Raw genomic sequence first — 19,526 nt, 5'->3', positions numbered from 1 at the left:
GGTAACAGTGTTTTCTGTGATGTATCTAACCCTAACCCTTTAAGAGAGAATCTCAATGCCACCATGCTGAAAGCGGGGTAACAGTGTTTTCTGTGATGTATCTAACCCTAACCCTTTAAGAGAGAATCTCAATACCACCATGCTGAAAGCGGGGTAACAGTGTTTTCTGTGATGTATCTAACCCTAACCCTTTAAGAGAGAATCTCAATACCACCATGCTGAAAGCGGGGTAACAGTGTTTTCTGTGATGTATCTAACCCTAACCCTTTAAGAGAGAATCTCAATACCACCATGCTGAAAGCGGGGTAACAGTGTTTTCTGTGATGTATCTAACCCTAACCCTTTAAGAGAGAATCTCAATACCACCATGCTGAAAGCGGGGTAACAGTGTTTTCTGTGATGTATCTAACCCTAACCCTTTAAGAGAGAATCTCAATACCACCATGCTGAAAGCGTAATGATTAATCTTCATTATTTATTTTTCCTGACAAAAATGAGTAAATTTCCCACCCTGACTACAATCCACTGTCCTTTTATCCAATAAAATAATTCAGTTTGGCATAGTCTGGTTGATGTCCTGTATATTTAGTAAACCCTTCAGGGAAGATCAGATAGTTTGTGTTCATAGTGGATATATTATAGACTGTGTGGTGTATTGTGGATATATTATAGACTGTGTGGTGTATTGTGCATATATTATAGACTGTGTAGTGTATTGTGTTCATAGTGGATATATTATAGACTGTGGTGTATTGTGGATATATTATAGACTGTGTAGTGTATTGTGTTCATAGTGGATATATTATAGACTGTGGTGTATTGTGGATATATTATAGACTGTGTGGTGTATTGTGTACATAGTGGATATATTATAGACTGTGTGGTGTATTGTGGACATAATATAGACTGTGTGGTGTATTGTGGATATATTATAGACTGTGTGGTGTATTGTGTACATAGTGGATATATTATAGACTGTGTGGTGTATTGTGTTCATAGTGGATATATTATAGACTGTGGTGTATTGTGGATATATTAAAGACTGTGTGGTGTATTGTGTACATAGTGGATATATTATAGACTGTGTGGTGTATTGTGTTCATAGTGGATATGTTATAGACTGTGTGGTGTATTGTGGATATATTATAGATTGTGTGGTGTATTGTGGATATGTTATAGACTGTGTGGTGTATTGTGGATATATTAGAGACTGTGTGGTGTATTGTGGATATATTATAGACTGTGTGGTGTATTGTGTTCATAGTGGATATATTATAGACTGTGTGGTGTATTGTGTTCATAGTGGATATATTATAGACTGTGTGGTGTATTGTGTTCATAGTGGATATATTATAGACTGTGTGGTGTATTGTGGATATATTATAGACTGCGTGGTGTATTGTGTTCATAGTGGATATATTATAGACTGTGTGGTGTATTGTGGATATGTTATAGACTGTGTGGTGTATTGTGGATATATTAGAGACTGTGTGGTGTATTGTGGATATATTATAGACTGCGTGGTGTATTGTGTTCATAGTGGATATATTATAGACTGTGTGGTGTATTGTGGATATGTTATAGACTGTGTGGTGTATTGTGTATATATTATAGACTGTGTGGTGTATTGTGGATATATTATAGACTGTGTGGTGTATTGTGTTCATAGTGGATCTATTATAGACTGTGTGGTGTATTGTGGATATATTATAGACTGTGTGGTGTATTGTGGATATTTTATAGACTGTGTGGTGTATTGTGTTCATAGTGGATCTATTATAGACTGTGTGGTGTATTGTGGATATATTATAGACTGTGTGGTGTATTGTGTATATATTATAGACTGTGTGGTGTATTGTGGATATATTATAGACTGTGTGGTGTATTGTGTTCATAGTGGATCTATTATAGACTGTGTGGTGTATTGTGGATATATTATAGACTATGTGGTGTATTGTGTTCATAGTGGATATATTATAGACTGTGTGGTGTATTGTGTTCATAGTGGATATATTATAGACTGTGTGGTGTATTGTGTTCATAGTGGATATATTATAGACTGTGTGGTGTATTGTGTTCATAGTGGATATATTATAGACTGTGTGGTGTATTGTGGATATATTATAGACTGTGTGGTGTATTGTGTTCATAGTGGATCTATTATAGACTGTGTGGTGTATTGTGTTCATAGTGGATATATTATAGACTGTGTGGTGTATTGTGGATATATTATAGACTGCGTGGTGTATTGTGTTCATAGTGGATATATTATAGACTGTGTGGTGTATTGTGGATATGTTATAGACTGTGTGGTGTATTGTGGATATATTAGAGACTGTGTGGTGTATTGTGGATATATTATAGACTGTGTGGTGTATTGTGTATATATTATAGACTGTGTGGTGTATTGTGGATATATTATAGACTGTGTGGTGTATTGTGTTCATAGTGGATCTATTATAGACTGTGTGGTGTATTGTGGATATATTATAGACTGTGTGGTGTATTGTGGATATATTATAGACTGCGTGGTGTATTGAGTTCATAGTGGATATATTATAGACTGTGTGGTGTATTGTGTATATATTATAGACTGTGTGGTGTATTGTGGATATATTATAGACTGTGTGGTGTATTGTGTTCATAGTGGATATATTATAGACTGTGTGGTGTATTGTGTATATATTATAGACTGTGTGGTGTATTGTGGATATATTATAGACTGTGTGGTGTATTGAGTTCATAGTGGATATATTATAGACTGTGTGGTGTATTGTGTATATATTATAGACTGTGTGGTGTATTGTGGATATATTATAGACTGTGTGGTGTATTGTGTTCATAGTGGATCTATTATAGACTGTGTGGTGTATTGTGGATATATTATAGACTATGTGGTGTATTGTGTTCATAGTGGATATATTATAGACTGCGTGGTGTATTGTGGATATATTATAGACTGTGTGGTGTATTGTGTTCATAGTGGATCTATTATAGACTGTGTGGTGTATTGTGGATATATTATAGACTATGTGGTGTATTGTGTTCATAGTGGATATATTATAGACTGTGTGGTGTATTGTGGATATATTATAGACTATGTTGTGTATTGTGTTCATAGTGGATATATTATAGACTGCGTGGTGTATTGTGGATATATTATAGACTGTGTGGTGTATTGTGGATATGTTAGAGACTGTGTGGTGTATTGTGGATATATTATAGACTGTGTGGTGTATTGTGGATATATTATAGACTGTGTGGTGTATTGTGTTCATAGTTGATATATTATAGACTGTGTGGTGTATTGTGGATATGTTATAGACTGTGTGGTGTATTGTGTTCATAGTGGATATATTATAGACTGTGTGGTGTATTGTGGATATATTATAGACTGTGTGGTGTATTGTGAATATATTATAGACTGTGTGGTGTATTGTGTTCATAGTGGATATATTATAGACTGCGTGGTGTATTGTGGATATATTATAGACTGTGTGGTGTATTGTGGATATGTTATAGACTGCGTGGTGTATTGTGGATATATTATAGACTGTGTGGTGTATTGTGGATATATTATAGACTGTGTGGTGTATTGTGTTCATAGTTGATATATTATAGACTGTGTGGTGTATTGTGGATATGTTATAGGCTGTGTGGTGTATTGTGTTCATAGTGGATATATTATAGACTGTGTGGTGTATTGTGGATATATTATAGACTGTGTGGTGTATTGTGGATATATTATAGACTGTGTGGTATATTGTGGATATATTATAGACTGTGTGGTGTATTGTGGATATATTATAGACTGTGTGGTATATTGTGGATATATTATAGACTGTGTGGTATATTGTGGATATATTATAGACTCTGTGGTGTATTGTGTTCATAGTGGATATATTATAGACTGCGTGGTGTATTGTGGATATATTATAGACTGTGTGGTGTATTGTGGATATATTATAGACTGTGTGGTGTATTGTGTTCATAGTGGATATATTATAGACTGTGTGGTATATTGTGGATATATTATAGACTGTGTGGTGTATTGTGTTCATAGTGGATATATTATAGACTGCGTGGTGTATTGTGGATATATTATAGACTGTGTGGTGTATTGTGGATATATTATAGACTGTGTGGTGTATTGTGGATATATTATAGACTGTGTGGTGTATTGTGTTCATAGTGGATATATTATAGACTGTGTGGTGTATTGTGGATATATTATAGACTGTGTGGTGTATTGTGGATATATTATAGACTGTGTAGTGTATTGTGTTCATAGTGGATATGTTATAGACTGTGTGGTGTATTGTGGATATATTATAGACTGTGGTGTATTGTGTTCATAGTGGATATATTATAGACTGTGTGGTGTATTGTGGATATGTTATAGACTGTGTGGTGTATTGCGGATATATTATAGACTGTGTGGTGTATTGTGGATATATTATAGACTGTGTGGTGTATTGTGGATAAATTATAGACTGTGTGGTGTATTGTGTTCATAGTGGATATATTATAAACTGTGTGGTGTATTATGGATATATTATAGACTGTGTGGTGTATTGTGGATATATTATAGACTGTGTGGTGTATTGTGGATATGTTATAGACTGTGTGGTGTATTGTGGATATATTATAGACTGTGTGGTGTATTGTGGATATATTATAGACTGTGTGGTGTATTGTGCATGTATTATAGACTGTGTGGTGTATTGTGGATATATTATAGACTGTGTGGTGTATTGTGGATATATTATAGACTGTGTGGTATATTGTGTTCATAGTGGATATATTATAGACTGTGTGGTGTATTGTGTTCATAGTGGATATATTATAGACTGTGTAGTGTATTGTGTTCATAGTGGATATATTATAGACTGTGTGGTTTATTGTGGATATGTTATAGACTGTGTGGTATATTGTGTTCATAGTGGATATATTATAGACTGTGTGGTGTATTGTGGATATATTATAGACTGTGTGTTTTATTGTGGATATGTTAGAGACTGTGTGGTGTATTGTGGATATGTTAGAGACTGTGTGGTGTATTGTGGATATATTATAGACTGTGTGGTGTATTGTGGATATGTTAGAGACTGTGTGGTGTATTGTGGATATATTATAGACTGTGTGGTGTATTGTGTTCATAGTGGATATGTTATACTATGAGGTGTATTGTAGCTATTTGCAGGCAGAATGTTTCAGTGGTTCTAGTCTGGTACTGAAACTCTCCTCCTGGACTCTCAGCTTCTCTGTGAATTCAGCCTGTAACAACACAAGAGGAAAGCCATTGATAATAGTTTGGATAATTACTCATTATTTACCACATGAAGAGTGTTTCAACGTTGTCATCCAAAAGACCATTGTATATCCCTGACTCCGTGTATTCCCCCTGGCTCCGTGTATTCCCCCTGGCTCCGTGTATTCCCCCTGGCTCCGTGTACTCCCCCTGGCTCCGTGTATTCCCCCTGTCTCCATGTATCCCTGAGCGTGCCGGTCAGCGTGGCGGTCAGCGTGACGGTCGGTCAGTCAGTATACAACATAGTCAGTCAGTGTGTCAGTATACAACATAGACAGTCAGTCAGTATACAACATAGACAGTCAGTCAGTCAGTATACAACATAGACAGTCAGTCAGTATACAACATAGACAGTCAGTCAGTCAGTATACAACATAGACAGTCAGTCAGTATGTTAGTGTGTCAGTCAGTATGTCAGTCAGTATGTCAGTCAGTATGTCAGTCAGTATACAACATAGACAGTCAGTCAGTATGTCAGTGTGTCAGTCAGTATGTCAGTCAGTATACAACATAGACAGTCAGTCAGTATGCCAGTGTGTCAGTCAGTATGTCAGTAAGTATACAACATAGACAGTCAGTCAGTATGTCAGTCAGTATACAACATAGACAGTCAGTCAGTCAGTCAGTATGTCAGTCAGTCAGTCAGTATGTCAGTCAGTCAGTATGTCAGTCAGTCAGTATGTCAGTCAGTATACAACATAGACAGTCAGTCAGTATGTCAGTCAGTATGTCAGTCAGTCAGTATGTCAGTCAGTCAGTATGTCAGTCAGTCAGTATGTCAGTCAGTATACAACATAGACAGTCAGCCAGTATGTCAGTCAGTATACAACATAGACAGTCAGTCAGTATGTCAGTCAGTCAGTATGTCAGTCAGTATACAACATAGACAGTCAGTCAGTATGTCAGTCAGTATGTCAGTCAGTATACAACATAGACAGTCAGTCAGTATGTCAGTCAGTATACAACATAGACAGTCAGTCAGTATGTCAGTCAGTCAGTATGTCAGTCAGTCAGTATGTCAGTCAGTATGTCAGTCAGTATACAACATAGACAGTCAGTATGTCAGTCAGTATGTCAGTATGTCAGTCAGTATACAACATAGACAGTCAGTCAGTATGTCAGTCAGTATGTCAGTCAGTATGTCAGTCAGCCAGTATGCCAGTGTGTCAGTCAGTATGTCAGTCAGTATACAACATAGACAGTCAGTACGTCAGTCAGTATGTCAGTATGTCAGTCAGTATGTCAGTCAGTATACAACATAGACAGTCAGTCAGTATGTCAGTCAGTATGTCAGTATGTCAGTCAGTATACAACATAGACAGTCAGTCAGTATGTCAGTCAGTATGTCAGTCAGCCAGTATGCCAGTGTGTCAGTCAGTCAGTCAGTATAAAACATAGACAGTCAGCCAGTATGCCAGTGTGTCAGTCAGTCAGTCAGTATACAACATAGACAGTCAGTCAGTATGTCAGTCAGTATGTCAGTCAGTATGTCAGTCAGTATACAACATAGACAGTCAGCCAGTATGCCAGTGGGTGGGTGGGTCGGTCGGGAACAATGATCAAATTCAACTGTACGAAACACCAGAATACATGAAGGTTGTTCATTTCAATAAAAACTAGACAACAACAGCTTTAAAGGATTCAGATTCATCATGAAATCCTACCTGTAGGGTTCCCAGCATCTCTTTGGTCAGGTCTCCCAGCACGTCTTTGACATCCTGAACGTTGTATCCTTCCAACCCTGTAGCCTTGTTCTCCTTCTCCTGCTCCAGAGCTGTTTCACCTGGTACCTCTCCATCCTCCTCCTGGCTGGTCCTCTGTCCCTGAGTCAACAGAACACCATCTATCAGACAGGCTGGTCCTCTGTCCCTGGGTCAACAGAACACCATCTATCAGACAGGCTGGTCCTCTGGGTCAACAGAACACCACCTATCAGACAGGCTGGTCCTCTGTCCCTGGGTCAACAGAACACCATCTATCAGACAGGAAGGTCCTCTGTCCCTGGGTCAACAGAACACCACCTATCAGACAGGAAGGTCCTCTGTCCCTGGGTCAACAGAACACCACCTATCAGACAGGAAGGTCCTCTGTCCCTGGGTCAACAGAACACCACCTATCAGACAGGCTGGTCCTCTGTCCCTGGGTCAACAGAACACCACCTATCAGACAGGAAGGTCCTCTGTCCCTGGGTCAACAGAACACCATCTATCAGACAGGAAGGTCCTCTGTCCCTGGGTCAACAGAACACCACCTATCAGACAGGCTGGTCCTCTGTCCCTGGGTCAACAGAACACCACCTATCAGACAGGCTGGTCCTCTGGGTCAACAGAACACCACCTATCAGACATGCTGGTCCTCTGTCCCTGGGTCAACAGATCACCACCTATCAGACAGGCTGGTCCTCTGGGTCAACAGAATACCACCTATCAGACAGGCTGGTCCTCTGGGTCAACAGAACACCACCTATCAGACAGGCTGGTCCTCTGGGTCAACAGAACACCACCTATCAGACAGGCTGGTCCTCTGGGTCAACAGAACACCACCTATCAGACATGCTGGTCCTCTGTCCCTGGGTCAACAGAACACCACCTATCAGACAGGCTGGTCCTCTGCCCTGGGTCAACAGAACACCACCTATCAGACAGGAAGGTCCTCTGTCCCTGGGTCAACAGAACACCACCTATCAGACAGGCTGGTCCTCTGGGTCAACAGAACACCACCTATCAAACAGGCTGGTCCTCTGGGTCAACAGAACACCACCTATCAGACAGGCTGGTCCTCTGGGTCAACAGAACACCACCTATCAGACAGGCTGGTCCTCTGGGTCAACAGAACACCACCTATCAGACATGCTGGTCCTCTGTCCCTGGGTCAACAGAACACCACCTATCAGACAGGCTGGTCCTCTGTCCCTGGGTCAACAGAACACCACCTATCAGACAGGAAGGTCCTCTGTCCCTGGGTCAACAGAACACCACCTATCAGACAGGCTGGTCCTCTGGGTCAACAGAACACCACCTATCAAACAGGCTGGTCCTCTGGGTCAACAGAACACCACCTATCAGACAGGCTGGTCCTCTGGGTCAACAGAACACCACCTATCAGACAGGCTGGTCCTCTGGGTCAACAGAACACCACCTATCAGACATGCTGGTCCTCTGTCCCTGGGTCAACAGAACACCACCTATCAGACAGGCTGGTCCTGTCCCTGGGTCAACAGAACACCATCTATCAGACAGGCTGGTCCTCTGTCCCTGGGTCAACAGAACACCACCTATCAGACAGGCTGGTCCTCTGTCCCTGGGTCAACAGAACACCACCTATCAGACAGGAAGGTCCTCTGTCCCTGGGTCAACAGAACACCATCTATCAGACAGGCTGGTCCTCTGGGTCAACAGAACACCACCTATCAGACAGGCTGGTCCTCTGTCCCTGGGTCAACAGAACACCACCTATCAGACAGGCTGGTCCTCTGGGTCAACAGAACACCACCTATCAGACAGGCTGGTCCTCTGTCCCTGGGTCAACAGAAAACCCCCTGTCAGACAGGCTGGTCCTCTGGGTCAACAGAACACCACCTATCAGACATGCTGGTCCTCTGTCCCTGGGTCAACAGAACACCACCTATCAGACAGGCTGGTCCTCTGTCCCTGGGTCAACAGAACACCACCTATCAGACAGGAAGGTCCTCTGTCCCTGGGTCAACAGAACACCACCTATCAGACAGGCTGGTCCTCTGGGTCAACAGAACACCACCTATCAGACAGGCTGGTCCTCTGGGTCAACAGAACACCACCTATCAGACAGGCTGGTCCTCTGTCCCTGGGTCAACAGAACACCACCTATCAGACAGGCTGGTCCTCTGTCCCTGGGTCAGTATCAGACATTCTGTTGCTACATGTTCAAATCAACCGTTATGGTATTTAACTACAATCTCCTACCCTTACATTCTGTTGCTACATGTTCAAATCAACCGTTATGGTATGTACTAGTAGTAGTGGTAACACATTGATCAGTCATAAAGTCAAGCTTCAGTTCTCAGTGAAGAGGTCTTCAACAGTGTGACAGCACCCACCTGTGGTCTTATGGGAAATAGCAGGATCACTGACTTGGAATAGGAGTTTTGGAATAGGAGTGACACTAACTCAGAAATAATACACAATAATACAATCTGTATTATTTATTAATCTACTTGTCTTTTAAATCCAGATAGTACACGAAAATATAAAAACATCAGCTGTGAGAAGTAACCTAAGCAGAGCCCATGGTAGAGTCAATTACAGTACCTCTTCCTGCTGTTAAACAGGAGTCATGTAATGAGGCAGTCATCAGTAGTCCTACAGTACCTCTTCCTGCTGTTCAACAGGAGTCACGTAATGAGGTAGTCATCAGTATTTCTACAATACAGTACCTCTTCATGCTGTTCAACAGGAGTCATGTAATGAGGTAGTCATCAGTAGTCCTATAGTAGAGTACCTCTTCCTGCTGTTCAACAGGAGTAATGAGGTTGTCATCAGTAGTCCTACAGTACAGTACCTCTTCCTGCTGTTCAACAGGAGTCATGTAATGAGGTAGTCATCAGTAGTCCTACAGTACAGTACCTCTTCCTGCTGTTAAACAGGAGTCATGTAATGAGGTAGTCATCAGTAGTCCTACAGTACAGTACCTCCTCCTGCTGTTCAACAGGAGTCATGTAATGAGGTAGTCATCAGTAGTCCTACAGTACAGTACAGTACCTCTTCCTGCTGTTCAACAGGAGTCATGTAATTAGGTAGTCATCAGTAGTCCTACAGTACAGTACCTCTTCCTGCTGTTCAACAGGAGTCATGTAATTAGGTAGTCATCAGTAGTCCTACAGTACAGTACCTCTTCATGCTGTTCAACAGGAGTTATGTAATGAGGTTGTCATCAGTAGTCCTACAGTACAGTACCTCTTCATGCTGTTCAACAGGAGTCATGTAATGAGGTAGTCATCAATAGTCCTACAGTACAGTACCTCTTCATGCTGTTCAACAGGAGTTATGTAATGAGGTAGTCATCAGTAGTTCTACAGTACAGTACCTCTTCCTGCTGTTCAACAGGAGTCATGTAATGAGGTAGTCATCAGTAGTCCTACAGTACAGTACCTCTTCCTGCTGTTCAACAGGAGTCATGTAATGAGGTAGTCATCAGTAGTCCTACAGTACAGTACCTCTTCCTGCTGTTCAACAGGAGTCATGTAATGAGGTAGTCATCAGTAGTCCTACAGTACAGTACCTCTTCCTGCTGTTCAACAGGAGTCATGTAATGGAGGTAGTCATCAGTAGTCCTACAGTACAGTACCTCTTCCTGCTGTTCAACAGGAGTCATGTAATGGAGATAGTCATCAGTAGTCCTACAGTACAGTACCTCTTCCTGCTGTTCAACAGGAGTCATGTAATGGAGGTAGTCATCAGTAGTCCTACAGTACAGTACCTCTTCCTGCTGTTCAACAGGAGTCATGTAATGGAGGTAGTCATCAGTAGTCCTACAGTACAGTACCTCTTCCTGCTGTTCAACAGGAGTCATGTAATGGAGGTAGTCATCAGTAGTCCTACAGTACAGTACCTCTTCCTGCTGTTCAACAGGAGTCATGTAATGGAGGTAGTCATCAGTAGTCCTACAGTACAGTACCTCTTCCTGCTGTTCAACAGGAGTCATGTAATGGAGGTAGTCATCAGTAGTCCTACAGTACAGTACCTCTTCCTGCTGTTCAACAGGAGTCATGTAATGGAGGTAGTCATCAGTAGTCCTACAGTACAGTACCTCTTCCTGCTGTTCAACAGGAGTCATGTAATGAGGTGGTCATCAGTAGTCCTACAGTACAGTACCTCTTCCTGCTGTTCAACAGGAGTCATCAGTAGTCCTACAGTACAGTACAGTACCTCTTCCTGCTGTTCAACAGGAGTCATGTAATGGAGGTAGTCATCAGTATTCATGCCTTCCTCCAGTGGGGCTACAAAGTCTGCTGAGCTGATCACCTCTATGGTCCTCTGGAATACAGTAAGTCAGGAAACAGAGGTTGTAGTCTCACCCATGATCTTACAGTAGAATATGTTGGATGTTTGCCTTCACATTTGTGAATATATTAAGAAAAGGATCATATTAACTGGTGACAGACCTTGTTAAGGTATCAATGGGAAATCAAACAGACTCATTCATAATAGCTCCAAACTGTCAGGGATGAATCACTATACTACAGCTCGATCTGGAAATGATGAGTAGTTTATTATGTCACATCCTGGAATGTTGCAGCTCCTAGAAAAGAGCTCTGGTTGAACAAATCAATTTAATGGGCTCTGATATTATAGGCTCCATAAATGCTGTGATAATGAGATCCAATGTTATTATAGGCTCCATACATGCTGTGATAATGAGATCCAATGTTATTATAGGCTCCATACATGCTGTGATAATGAGATCTAATGTTATTATAGGCTCCATACATGCTGTGATAATGAGATATGTTATTATAGGCTCCATACATGTTGTGATAATGATATCTAATGTTATTATAGGCTCCATACATGTTATGATAATGAGATCTGATGTTATTATAGGCTCCATACATGTTGTGATAATGAGATCTGATGTTATTATAGGCTCCATACATGTTGTGATAATGAGATCTGATGTTATTATAGGCTCCATACATGCTGTGATAATGAGATCTAATGTTATTATAGGCTCCATACATGTTGTGATAATGATATCTAATGTTATTATAGGCTCCATACATGTTGTGATAATGAGATCTGATGTTATTATAGGCTCCATACATGTTGTGATAATGAGATCTGATGTTATTATAGGCTCCATACATGCTGTGATAATGAGATCCAATGTTATTATAGGCTCCATACATGCTGTGATAATGAGATCTAATGTTATTATAGGCTCCATACATGCTGTGATAATGAGATACGTTATTATAGGCTCCATACATGCTGTGATAGTGATATCTAATGTTATTATAGGCTCCATACATGTTGTGATAATGATATCTAATGTTATTATAGGCTCCATACATGTTGTGATAATGAGATCTGATGTTATTATAGGCTCCATACATGTTGTGATAATGAGATCTGATGTTATTATAGGCTCCATACATGTTGTGATAATGAGATCTGATGTTATTATAGGCTCCATACATGCTGTGATAATGAGATCTAATGTTATTATAGGCTCCATACATGTTGTGATAATGATATCTAATGTTATTATAGGCTCCATACATGTTGTGATAATGAGATCTGATGTTATTATAGGCTCCATACATGTTGTGATAATGAGATCTGATGTTATTATAGGCTCCATACATGCTGTGATGAGATATGTTATTATAGGCTCCATACATGCTGTGATAATGAGATCTGATGTTATTATAGGCTCCATACATGCTGTGATAATGAGATCTAATGTTATTATAGGCTCCATACATGTTGTGATAATGAGATCTAATGTTATTATAGGCTCCATACATGTTGTGATAATGAGATCTGATGTTATTATAGGCTCCATACATGCTGTGATAATGAGATCTGATGTTATTATAGGCTCCATACATGCTGTGATAATGAGATCTGATGTTATTATAAGCTCCATACATGCTGTGATAATGATATCTAATGTTATTATAGGCTCCATACATGTTGTGATAATGATATCTAATGTTATTATAGGCTCCATACATGTTGTGATAATGAGATCTAATGTTATTATAGGCTCCATACATGTTGTGAGAGGAACAGAGTGAACTGTTGTGATTGACTTTTGTTTCAGCACAGTACATGCAGTATAGGGCCAGTACATTTACAGTAAAGTGGTTCCACTAGTTTGACTTCTCCTGATGGTGAGTTAGACAGAGATGACAGATAAATGTCCTGATGGTGAGTTAGTCAGAGATGACAGATAAATGGTTAGGGACAATGACAGGAAAGGACTCTTTATGGTCACTGACCTTCCAAGTTTTTAATTTTTTTAAATTTTTATTTCACCTTTATTTAACCAGGTAGGCTAGTTGAGAACAAGTTCTCATTTGCAACTGCGACCTGGCCAAGATAAAGCATAGCAGTGTGAACAGACAACACAGAGTTACACATGGAGTAAACAATTAACAAGTCAATAACACAGTAGAAAAAAAAGGGGAGTCTATATACATTGTGTGCAAAAGGCATGAGGAGGTAGGCGAATAATTACAATTTTGCAGATTAACAACACTGGAGTGATAAATGATCAGATGGTTATGTACAGGTAGAGATATTGGTGTGCAAAAGAGCAGAAAAGTAAATAAATAAAAACAGTATGGGATGAGGTAGGTAAAAATGGGTGGGCTGTTCACCGATAGACTATGTACAGCTGCAGCGCTCGGTTAGCTGCTCAGATAGCAGATGTTTGAAGTTGGTGAGGGAGATAAAAGTCTCCAACTTCAGCGATTTTTGCAATTCGTTCCAGTCACAGGCAGCAGAGAACTGGAACGAAAGGCGGCCAAATGAGGTGTTGGCTTTAGGGATGATCAGTGAGATACACCTGCTGGAGCGCGTGCTACGGATGGGTGTTGCCATCGTGACCAGTGAACTGAGATAAGGCAGAGCTTTACCTAGCATGGACTTGTAGATGACCTGGAGCCAGTGGGTCTGGCGACGAATATGTAGCGAGGGCCAGCCGACTAGAGCATACAAGTCGCAGTGGTGGGTGGTATAAGGTGCTTTAGTGACAAAACGGATGGCACTGTGATAAACTGCATCCAGTTTGCTGAGTAGAGTGTTGGAAGCAATTTTGTAGATGACATCGCCGAAGTCGAGGATCGGTAGGATAGTCAGTTTTACTAGGGTAAATTTGGCGGCGTGAGTGAAGGAGGCTTTGTTGCGGAATAGAAAGCCGACTCTTGATTTGATTTTCGATTGGAGATGTTAGATATGAGTCTGGAAGGAGAGTTTGCAGTCTAGCCAGACACCTAGGTACTTATAGATGTCCACATATTCAAGGTCGGAACCATCCAGGGTGGTGATGCTGGTCAGGCGTGCGGGTGCAGGCAGCGAACGGTTGAAAAGCATGCATTTGGTTTTACTAGCGTTTAAGAGCAGTTGGAGGCCACGGAAGGAGTGTTGTATGGCAAAGAAGCTCGTTTGGAGGTTAGATAGCACAGTGTCCAAGGACGGGCCGGAAGTATATAGAATGGTGTCGTCTGCGTAGAGGTGGATCAGGGAATCGCCCGCAGCAAGAGCAACATCATTGATATATACAGAGAAAAGAGTCGGCCCGAGAATTGAACCCTGTGGCACCCCCATAGAGACTGCCAGAGGACCGGACAGCATGCCCTCCGATTTGACACACTGAACTCTGTCTGCAAAGTAATTGGTGAACCAGGCAAGGCAGTCATCCGAAAAACCGAGGCTACTGAGTCTGCCGATAAGAATATGGTGATTGACAGAGTCGAAAGCCTTGGCAAGGTCGATGAAGACGGCTGCACAGTACTGTCTTTTATCGATGGCGGTTATGATATCGTTTAGTACCTTGAGCGTGGCTGAGGTGCACCCGTGACCGGCTCGGAAACCAGATTGCACAGCGGAGAAGGTACGGTGGGATTCGAGATGGTCAGTGACCTGTTTGTTGACTTGGCTTTCGAAGACCTTAGATAGGCAGGGCAGGATGGATATAGGTCTGTAACAGTTTGGGTCCAGGGTGTCTCCCCCTTTGAAGAGGGGGATGACTGAGGCAGCTTTCCAATCCTTGGGGATCTCAGACGATATGAAAGAGAGGTTGAACAGGCTGGTAATAGGGGTTGCGACAATGGCGGCGGATAGTTTCAGAAATAGAGGGTCCAGATTGTCAAGCCCAGCTGATTTGTACGGGTCCAGGTTTTGCAGCTCTTTCAGAACATCTGCTATTTGGATTTGGGTAAAGGAGAACCTGGAGAGGCTTGAGCGAGTAGCTGCGGGGGGGGGGGGGGGGGCGGAGCTGTTGGCCGAGGTTGGAGTAGAAGTTACTCACTAGCTTCCTTAAGGAAACCTCAACATACATACGGACACAATGACGCAGGCAGTCTCACCTTCTTCCCAAGGAGCAGCTCCTCTCTAGGTTGGCTGAAGAGAAACTCATAGAGTTGGTAGTTCTGAAAGAGACTATAGTAAAACAGGTGAACCAAGATAAGTAACCAACAGACCAGAACTTCAACATCCCCTATGAGGGTCACTGCTCTGAATGGATTATCACCAGGTAAGTAAGGACAGTGTTCATGTGATATTAATCATGTAGGCCTTACTAAAAAAGGCTAACAGAGAAGAGTCTTGCTACCTGCACTTCAGGTAGTCAGTGATGGACATGGCCTGCTCAGCATCAAACAGTGAGTCAACCTCTGGAGAAGGAGACTGGCGCGTTCCTGATATCATCTTGGCAAACTCATTCAGGTTATCAACAAACGGCATCTGCTTCTCTGGGACATTGAGGACAGATATTAGCCACAGCCAGTCCATATTGACGTTAGCCATAAGAATCTGACTGGACGTTCATTACTTCTCTCTCTGAGGCAGGAACGGTGCCATGCCAAGATCAGGACAGGAAAGAGTGTGATATGTGTCTCGGAAAACATACCTTAATCCAAGGATGGGAGATGGCGCTGTATTCCTAATTATCCCAACGGACAAATCGAGAAGATTGAAATACTGCTAGTTTTTAATGAAACTGCCATTTGTCAGCATGCTAGGCTAGCTAATGCTAAAGCAACCCATTAGATTCGACAACACTTTCGTTAGATACTCACCACAACGCATTGCATTTTAATGGAATTCAATGGGCATTGAATATAGCATTAGCTAGCCTAGCATGCTGACAAAATGGCTTTCAATGCTGACAAAAAGGGTTTCATTACAAACTAGCAGTATTTCAATCTTCTCGATTTGTCCGTTGGGATAATTAGGAATACAGCGCCATCTCCCATTCATGGATTGAGGAACGTTGTCCGAGCCATATCTCGCGCCGGCTCCGTGGTTTCCACAATCTGGCAGAGCACCACTCAGCTAGAGAGAGAAGTATTACACGTCTGGTTGGATTCTTATGGCTATATTGATGAATTCCACAACAAACACAGTCCCTAATGAAGGTCTTGATGATTAGGTGGTGAACACACAGTCCCTAATGAAGGTCCTGATGATTAGGCGGTGAACACACAGTCCCTAATGAAGGTCTTGATGATTAGGTGAACACACAGTCCCTAATGAAGGTCTTGATGATTATCTTGATGATTAGGTGAACACACAGTCCCTAATAAAGGGCAAAATGAGTAGAATTGCCTGAAATTAGTTATACATTGCTCAGTCTTCCCTCCATGACTCTGTTCCATGGCAAAATGAGTAGAATTGCAGGAAACTTGCTTTCAAACGGCAACATTATCTCAAATTGTGAAGTTTTGAAGGAAATTAACTCTATTTTCTTCACTCTGCTGTCATGAAGGGGGCAACTTAGAAATTCTCGCAGGGTGGGGTGGGACCCCAACTAAATGTTACTTAGGGCAAACAAAAAGGCTGTCTGCATGTGTGGGTATAGATGTGTATATGCAGGCCTGCGAGCCACTGTGGCCGGTCATGATGAGTTCAGATTTTGTGTCCCACACCCCAAGTTTCTCCATCCCTGGTTGGGGCACACTCGTGGTAACAAATCAAAATTATAGGTTGCGGCCTCCCGGGTGGCGCAGTGGTTAAGGGCGCTGTACTGCAGCGCCAGCTGTGCCACCAGAGATTCGTGCCCAGGCTCTGTCGTAACCGGCCACGACCGGGAGGTCCGTGGGGCGACGCACAATTGGCCTAGGTCGTCCGGGTTAGGGAGGGCTTGGCCGGTAGGGATATCCTTGCCTCATCGCGCACCAGCGACTCCTGTGGCGGGCCGGGCGCAGTGGTTGCCAGGTGCACGGTGTTTCCTCCGACACATTGGTGCGGCTGGCTTCCGGGTTGGATGCGCGCTGTGTTAAGAAGCAGTGCGGCTTGGTTTGGATTGTGTATCAGAGGACACTTGACTTTCAACCTTCGTCTCTCCCAAGCCCATACGGGAGTTGTAGCGATGAGACAAGATACTGCTAATTGGATACCACGAAATTGGTAAAATAAAAAAATAATAGGTTGCACAGTAAATTACTCATCTCATACTTTATTCTATACTATTCTACGGTATCTCATTAACTTAATAATGTTTACATATCTTGCATTTCTCATCTCATATGTACATATTTCTCATCTCATATGTACATATGAGATGAGAAATGCAAGACATACTCTATCTTAGTCCGTTCCGCTCTGACATCACTTGTCCTTTACTTAGATTTGTGTGTATTGGGTTTATGTTGTGTAATTTGTTAAATATTACGGCACTGTCGGAGCTAGAAGCACAAGCGTTTCGCTACACCCGCAATAACATCTGCTAATTTTATTTATTTTTTATTTTACCTTTATTTAAATAGGCAAGTCAGTTAAGAACAAATTCTTATTTTCAATGACGGCCTTGGAACAGTGGGTTAACTGCCTTGTTCAGGGGCAGAACGACAGATTTGTAACTTGTCAGCTCGGGGATTCGATCTGTGACGTATAAAATTTGATTTGATACTGTCTGTTACCTATAAATCCTCTGACTTACCACTGATATTGTCCAGTAACAATTGCAGTAGAGCCATGATGAATGAGATCTGTTGACAGGTGTAGTTCATCTCCCTGGTCCACCAGAAGCCAGAGACAAAGTAGTCCAACAGGGAAGCCTCCTTCAGACACGTCTGGTAGTTCTTCAAACCAAGTATTTCTTCAAACTGGCTGTTGTAAAACAAAAGGTTGGCATACATGAAACACTTCCAAATAAACTGGCCAGTAGGCCTATATATCCTCGTTACTTACAATTGCACTTGTTCCACTGTCAAATCCAACAGCGTGTTGATTTGTTCATGGGAAATAAGTTTCCATTGAGGGTTGGCTTTTTCAGCATAATTTTCCTGTATTAATTGGATTCAGAACACAAGTTGAGTTTGGTTAGCAGGCCAAACTAGGTTAGCTCTGGCTATGATAACAGTTTGTCAAATAATAACCAGACAAATGATATAGTAAATATTTAAAATAATATTCAATATTAATAGGGTTTTAACATATCTTCCTACTTTGGACTCAACGTCATTTCTATCGTTTGCATTTTTATCCGCTGATTTGTTGCTTTGTTTCCCTTTTGCAGACATGTTTTAGTCACCGGCGTTACCATGGCAACATGTCCACAGTGGACGGGCGGTGAGCTTCCGGTCCGGGTGATGAGCTTCCGGGCGGTGAGCTTCTGGGCAGTCTGGTCTATCGAGATGGATAAAGCTGATTCTAGAATCGCAGTGTTGTCAACTTAGCGAGTATTCAGACCCCTCTAGCGACAAATAAAAATAAATTAAAAAGCGAACCGCCAATAGCTACTTTCCATACTGAGGAGTTGGCAACACTGTGTTAGATCTGTCTAGTCAACCTGTAACCAGTGCGGTCCGGAGCGCCGTACTGGTACTTCTAATTTTGGCCGAATAGCATACCGTCTCCTCTATAAAACAAAGTCAATGAAAGTACAGTATGGAAGAGGCGCAGAAGCTGCTTCTCCAATAGAAAACCAGGCGTTGACATGGTGACTGGCTGAACTCATGGGTAGAGATATGTCTTCGGGTTAACGGTTGTCTCGCACCGAACTTTTTGATGAAAATGAAAACGTGTAATTTCTCTCTTTCACTTGGTTGGAGTAATAACATGTTCAGCTACTTAAGACACTAGCTTAAATCTATGTTGTGCTTTTAGATTTCGAGAAATTATCAAACAAGAATGAAGGCGGGATCTGCAATGAAGAGTGGACATTAATTTCCTGATTCAGCTTCGTATTTGCTTTAGGGTTGCTTTCCAAACACTTAAACGACACCCCCTGTCCCCTCAGCCCTCAAATTAAGTGGACGCTTCTGATAACGTTTCATAACGTCTGACGAGTATACACTTGCAGGGCGAAGGAGGCAGGAATGATTTTTAAAAAATGGACCGGCCTTTCCCGGAAAGGTGTCACTCGTTCGTTCCGCGACGATTGTGCTTTCAGCCACCGGTAGTTTATGGGTGCTTTACATACGCTACAGTCAATTATGATTGCATGTCTACTTATATTAACTATATCATTATTAATATACGCCTACTGTATGATACCTAGCAAATTA

At 41.8% G+C, this 19,526-nt stretch overlaps 1 protein-coding gene across 2 annotated transcripts; it reads right to left on the bottom strand.

Moving 5' to 3' along the window:
- Nucleotides 1-5,100: 5,100 nt before the first annotated feature.
- On the bottom strand, nt 5,101-19,199 carry cabcoco1 (ciliary associated calcium binding coiled-coil 1). 2 transcript variants are annotated; one of them, XM_036972085.1, is made up of 8 exons: nt 18,465-19,199; nt 18,208-18,302; nt 17,957-18,126; nt 15,629-15,767; nt 15,384-15,456; nt 11,215-11,322; nt 6,976-7,134; nt 5,101-5,277 (listed from the first exon to the last, which is right to left on the bottom strand). In XM_036972085.1, the coding sequence occupies exons 1-8, from the start codon at nt 18,537-18,539 to the stop codon at nt 5,194-5,196; spliced, it is 903 nt and encodes a 300-aa protein (XP_036827980.1). In that variant the 5' UTR covers nt 18,540-19,199; the 3' UTR covers nt 5,101-5,193. The 2 variants fall into 2 exon arrangements, with proteins under 2 accessions (XP_036827980.1, XP_036827981.1); XM_036972086.1 differs by having other exon boundaries at nt 18,560-19,199.
- Nucleotides 19,200-19,526: the final 327 nt, after the last annotated feature.

This window comes from Oncorhynchus mykiss, unplaced genomic scaffold (genome assembly GCF_013265735.2).
Source record: "Oncorhynchus mykiss isolate Arlee unplaced genomic scaffold, USDA_OmykA_1.1 un_scaffold_119, whole genome shotgun sequence".
Lineage (NCBI taxonomy): Eukaryota > Metazoa > Chordata > Actinopteri > Salmoniformes > Salmonidae > Oncorhynchus > Oncorhynchus mykiss.
This window is presented reverse-complemented; position numbering and strand designations above follow the sequence as displayed.

What these genes read in the sequence shown, in the direction of transcription:
- cabcoco1 (XM_036972085.1), bottom strand. Translation starts at nt 18,539, where the DNA reads ATGTCTGCAAAAGGGAAACAAAGCAACAAATCAGCGGATAAAAATGCA. An exon ending in ACAGTGGAACAAGTGCAATT is followed by an intron (nt 18,127 to 18,207) that starts GTAAGTAACGAG and finishes GTTTTACAACAG; the next exon opens with CCAGTTTGAAGAAATACTTG. An exon ending in AGATGCTGGGAACCCTACAG is followed by an intron (nt 5,278 to 6,975) that starts GTAGGATTTCAT and finishes GTGTTGTTACAG; the next exon opens with GCTGAATTCACAGAGAAGCT.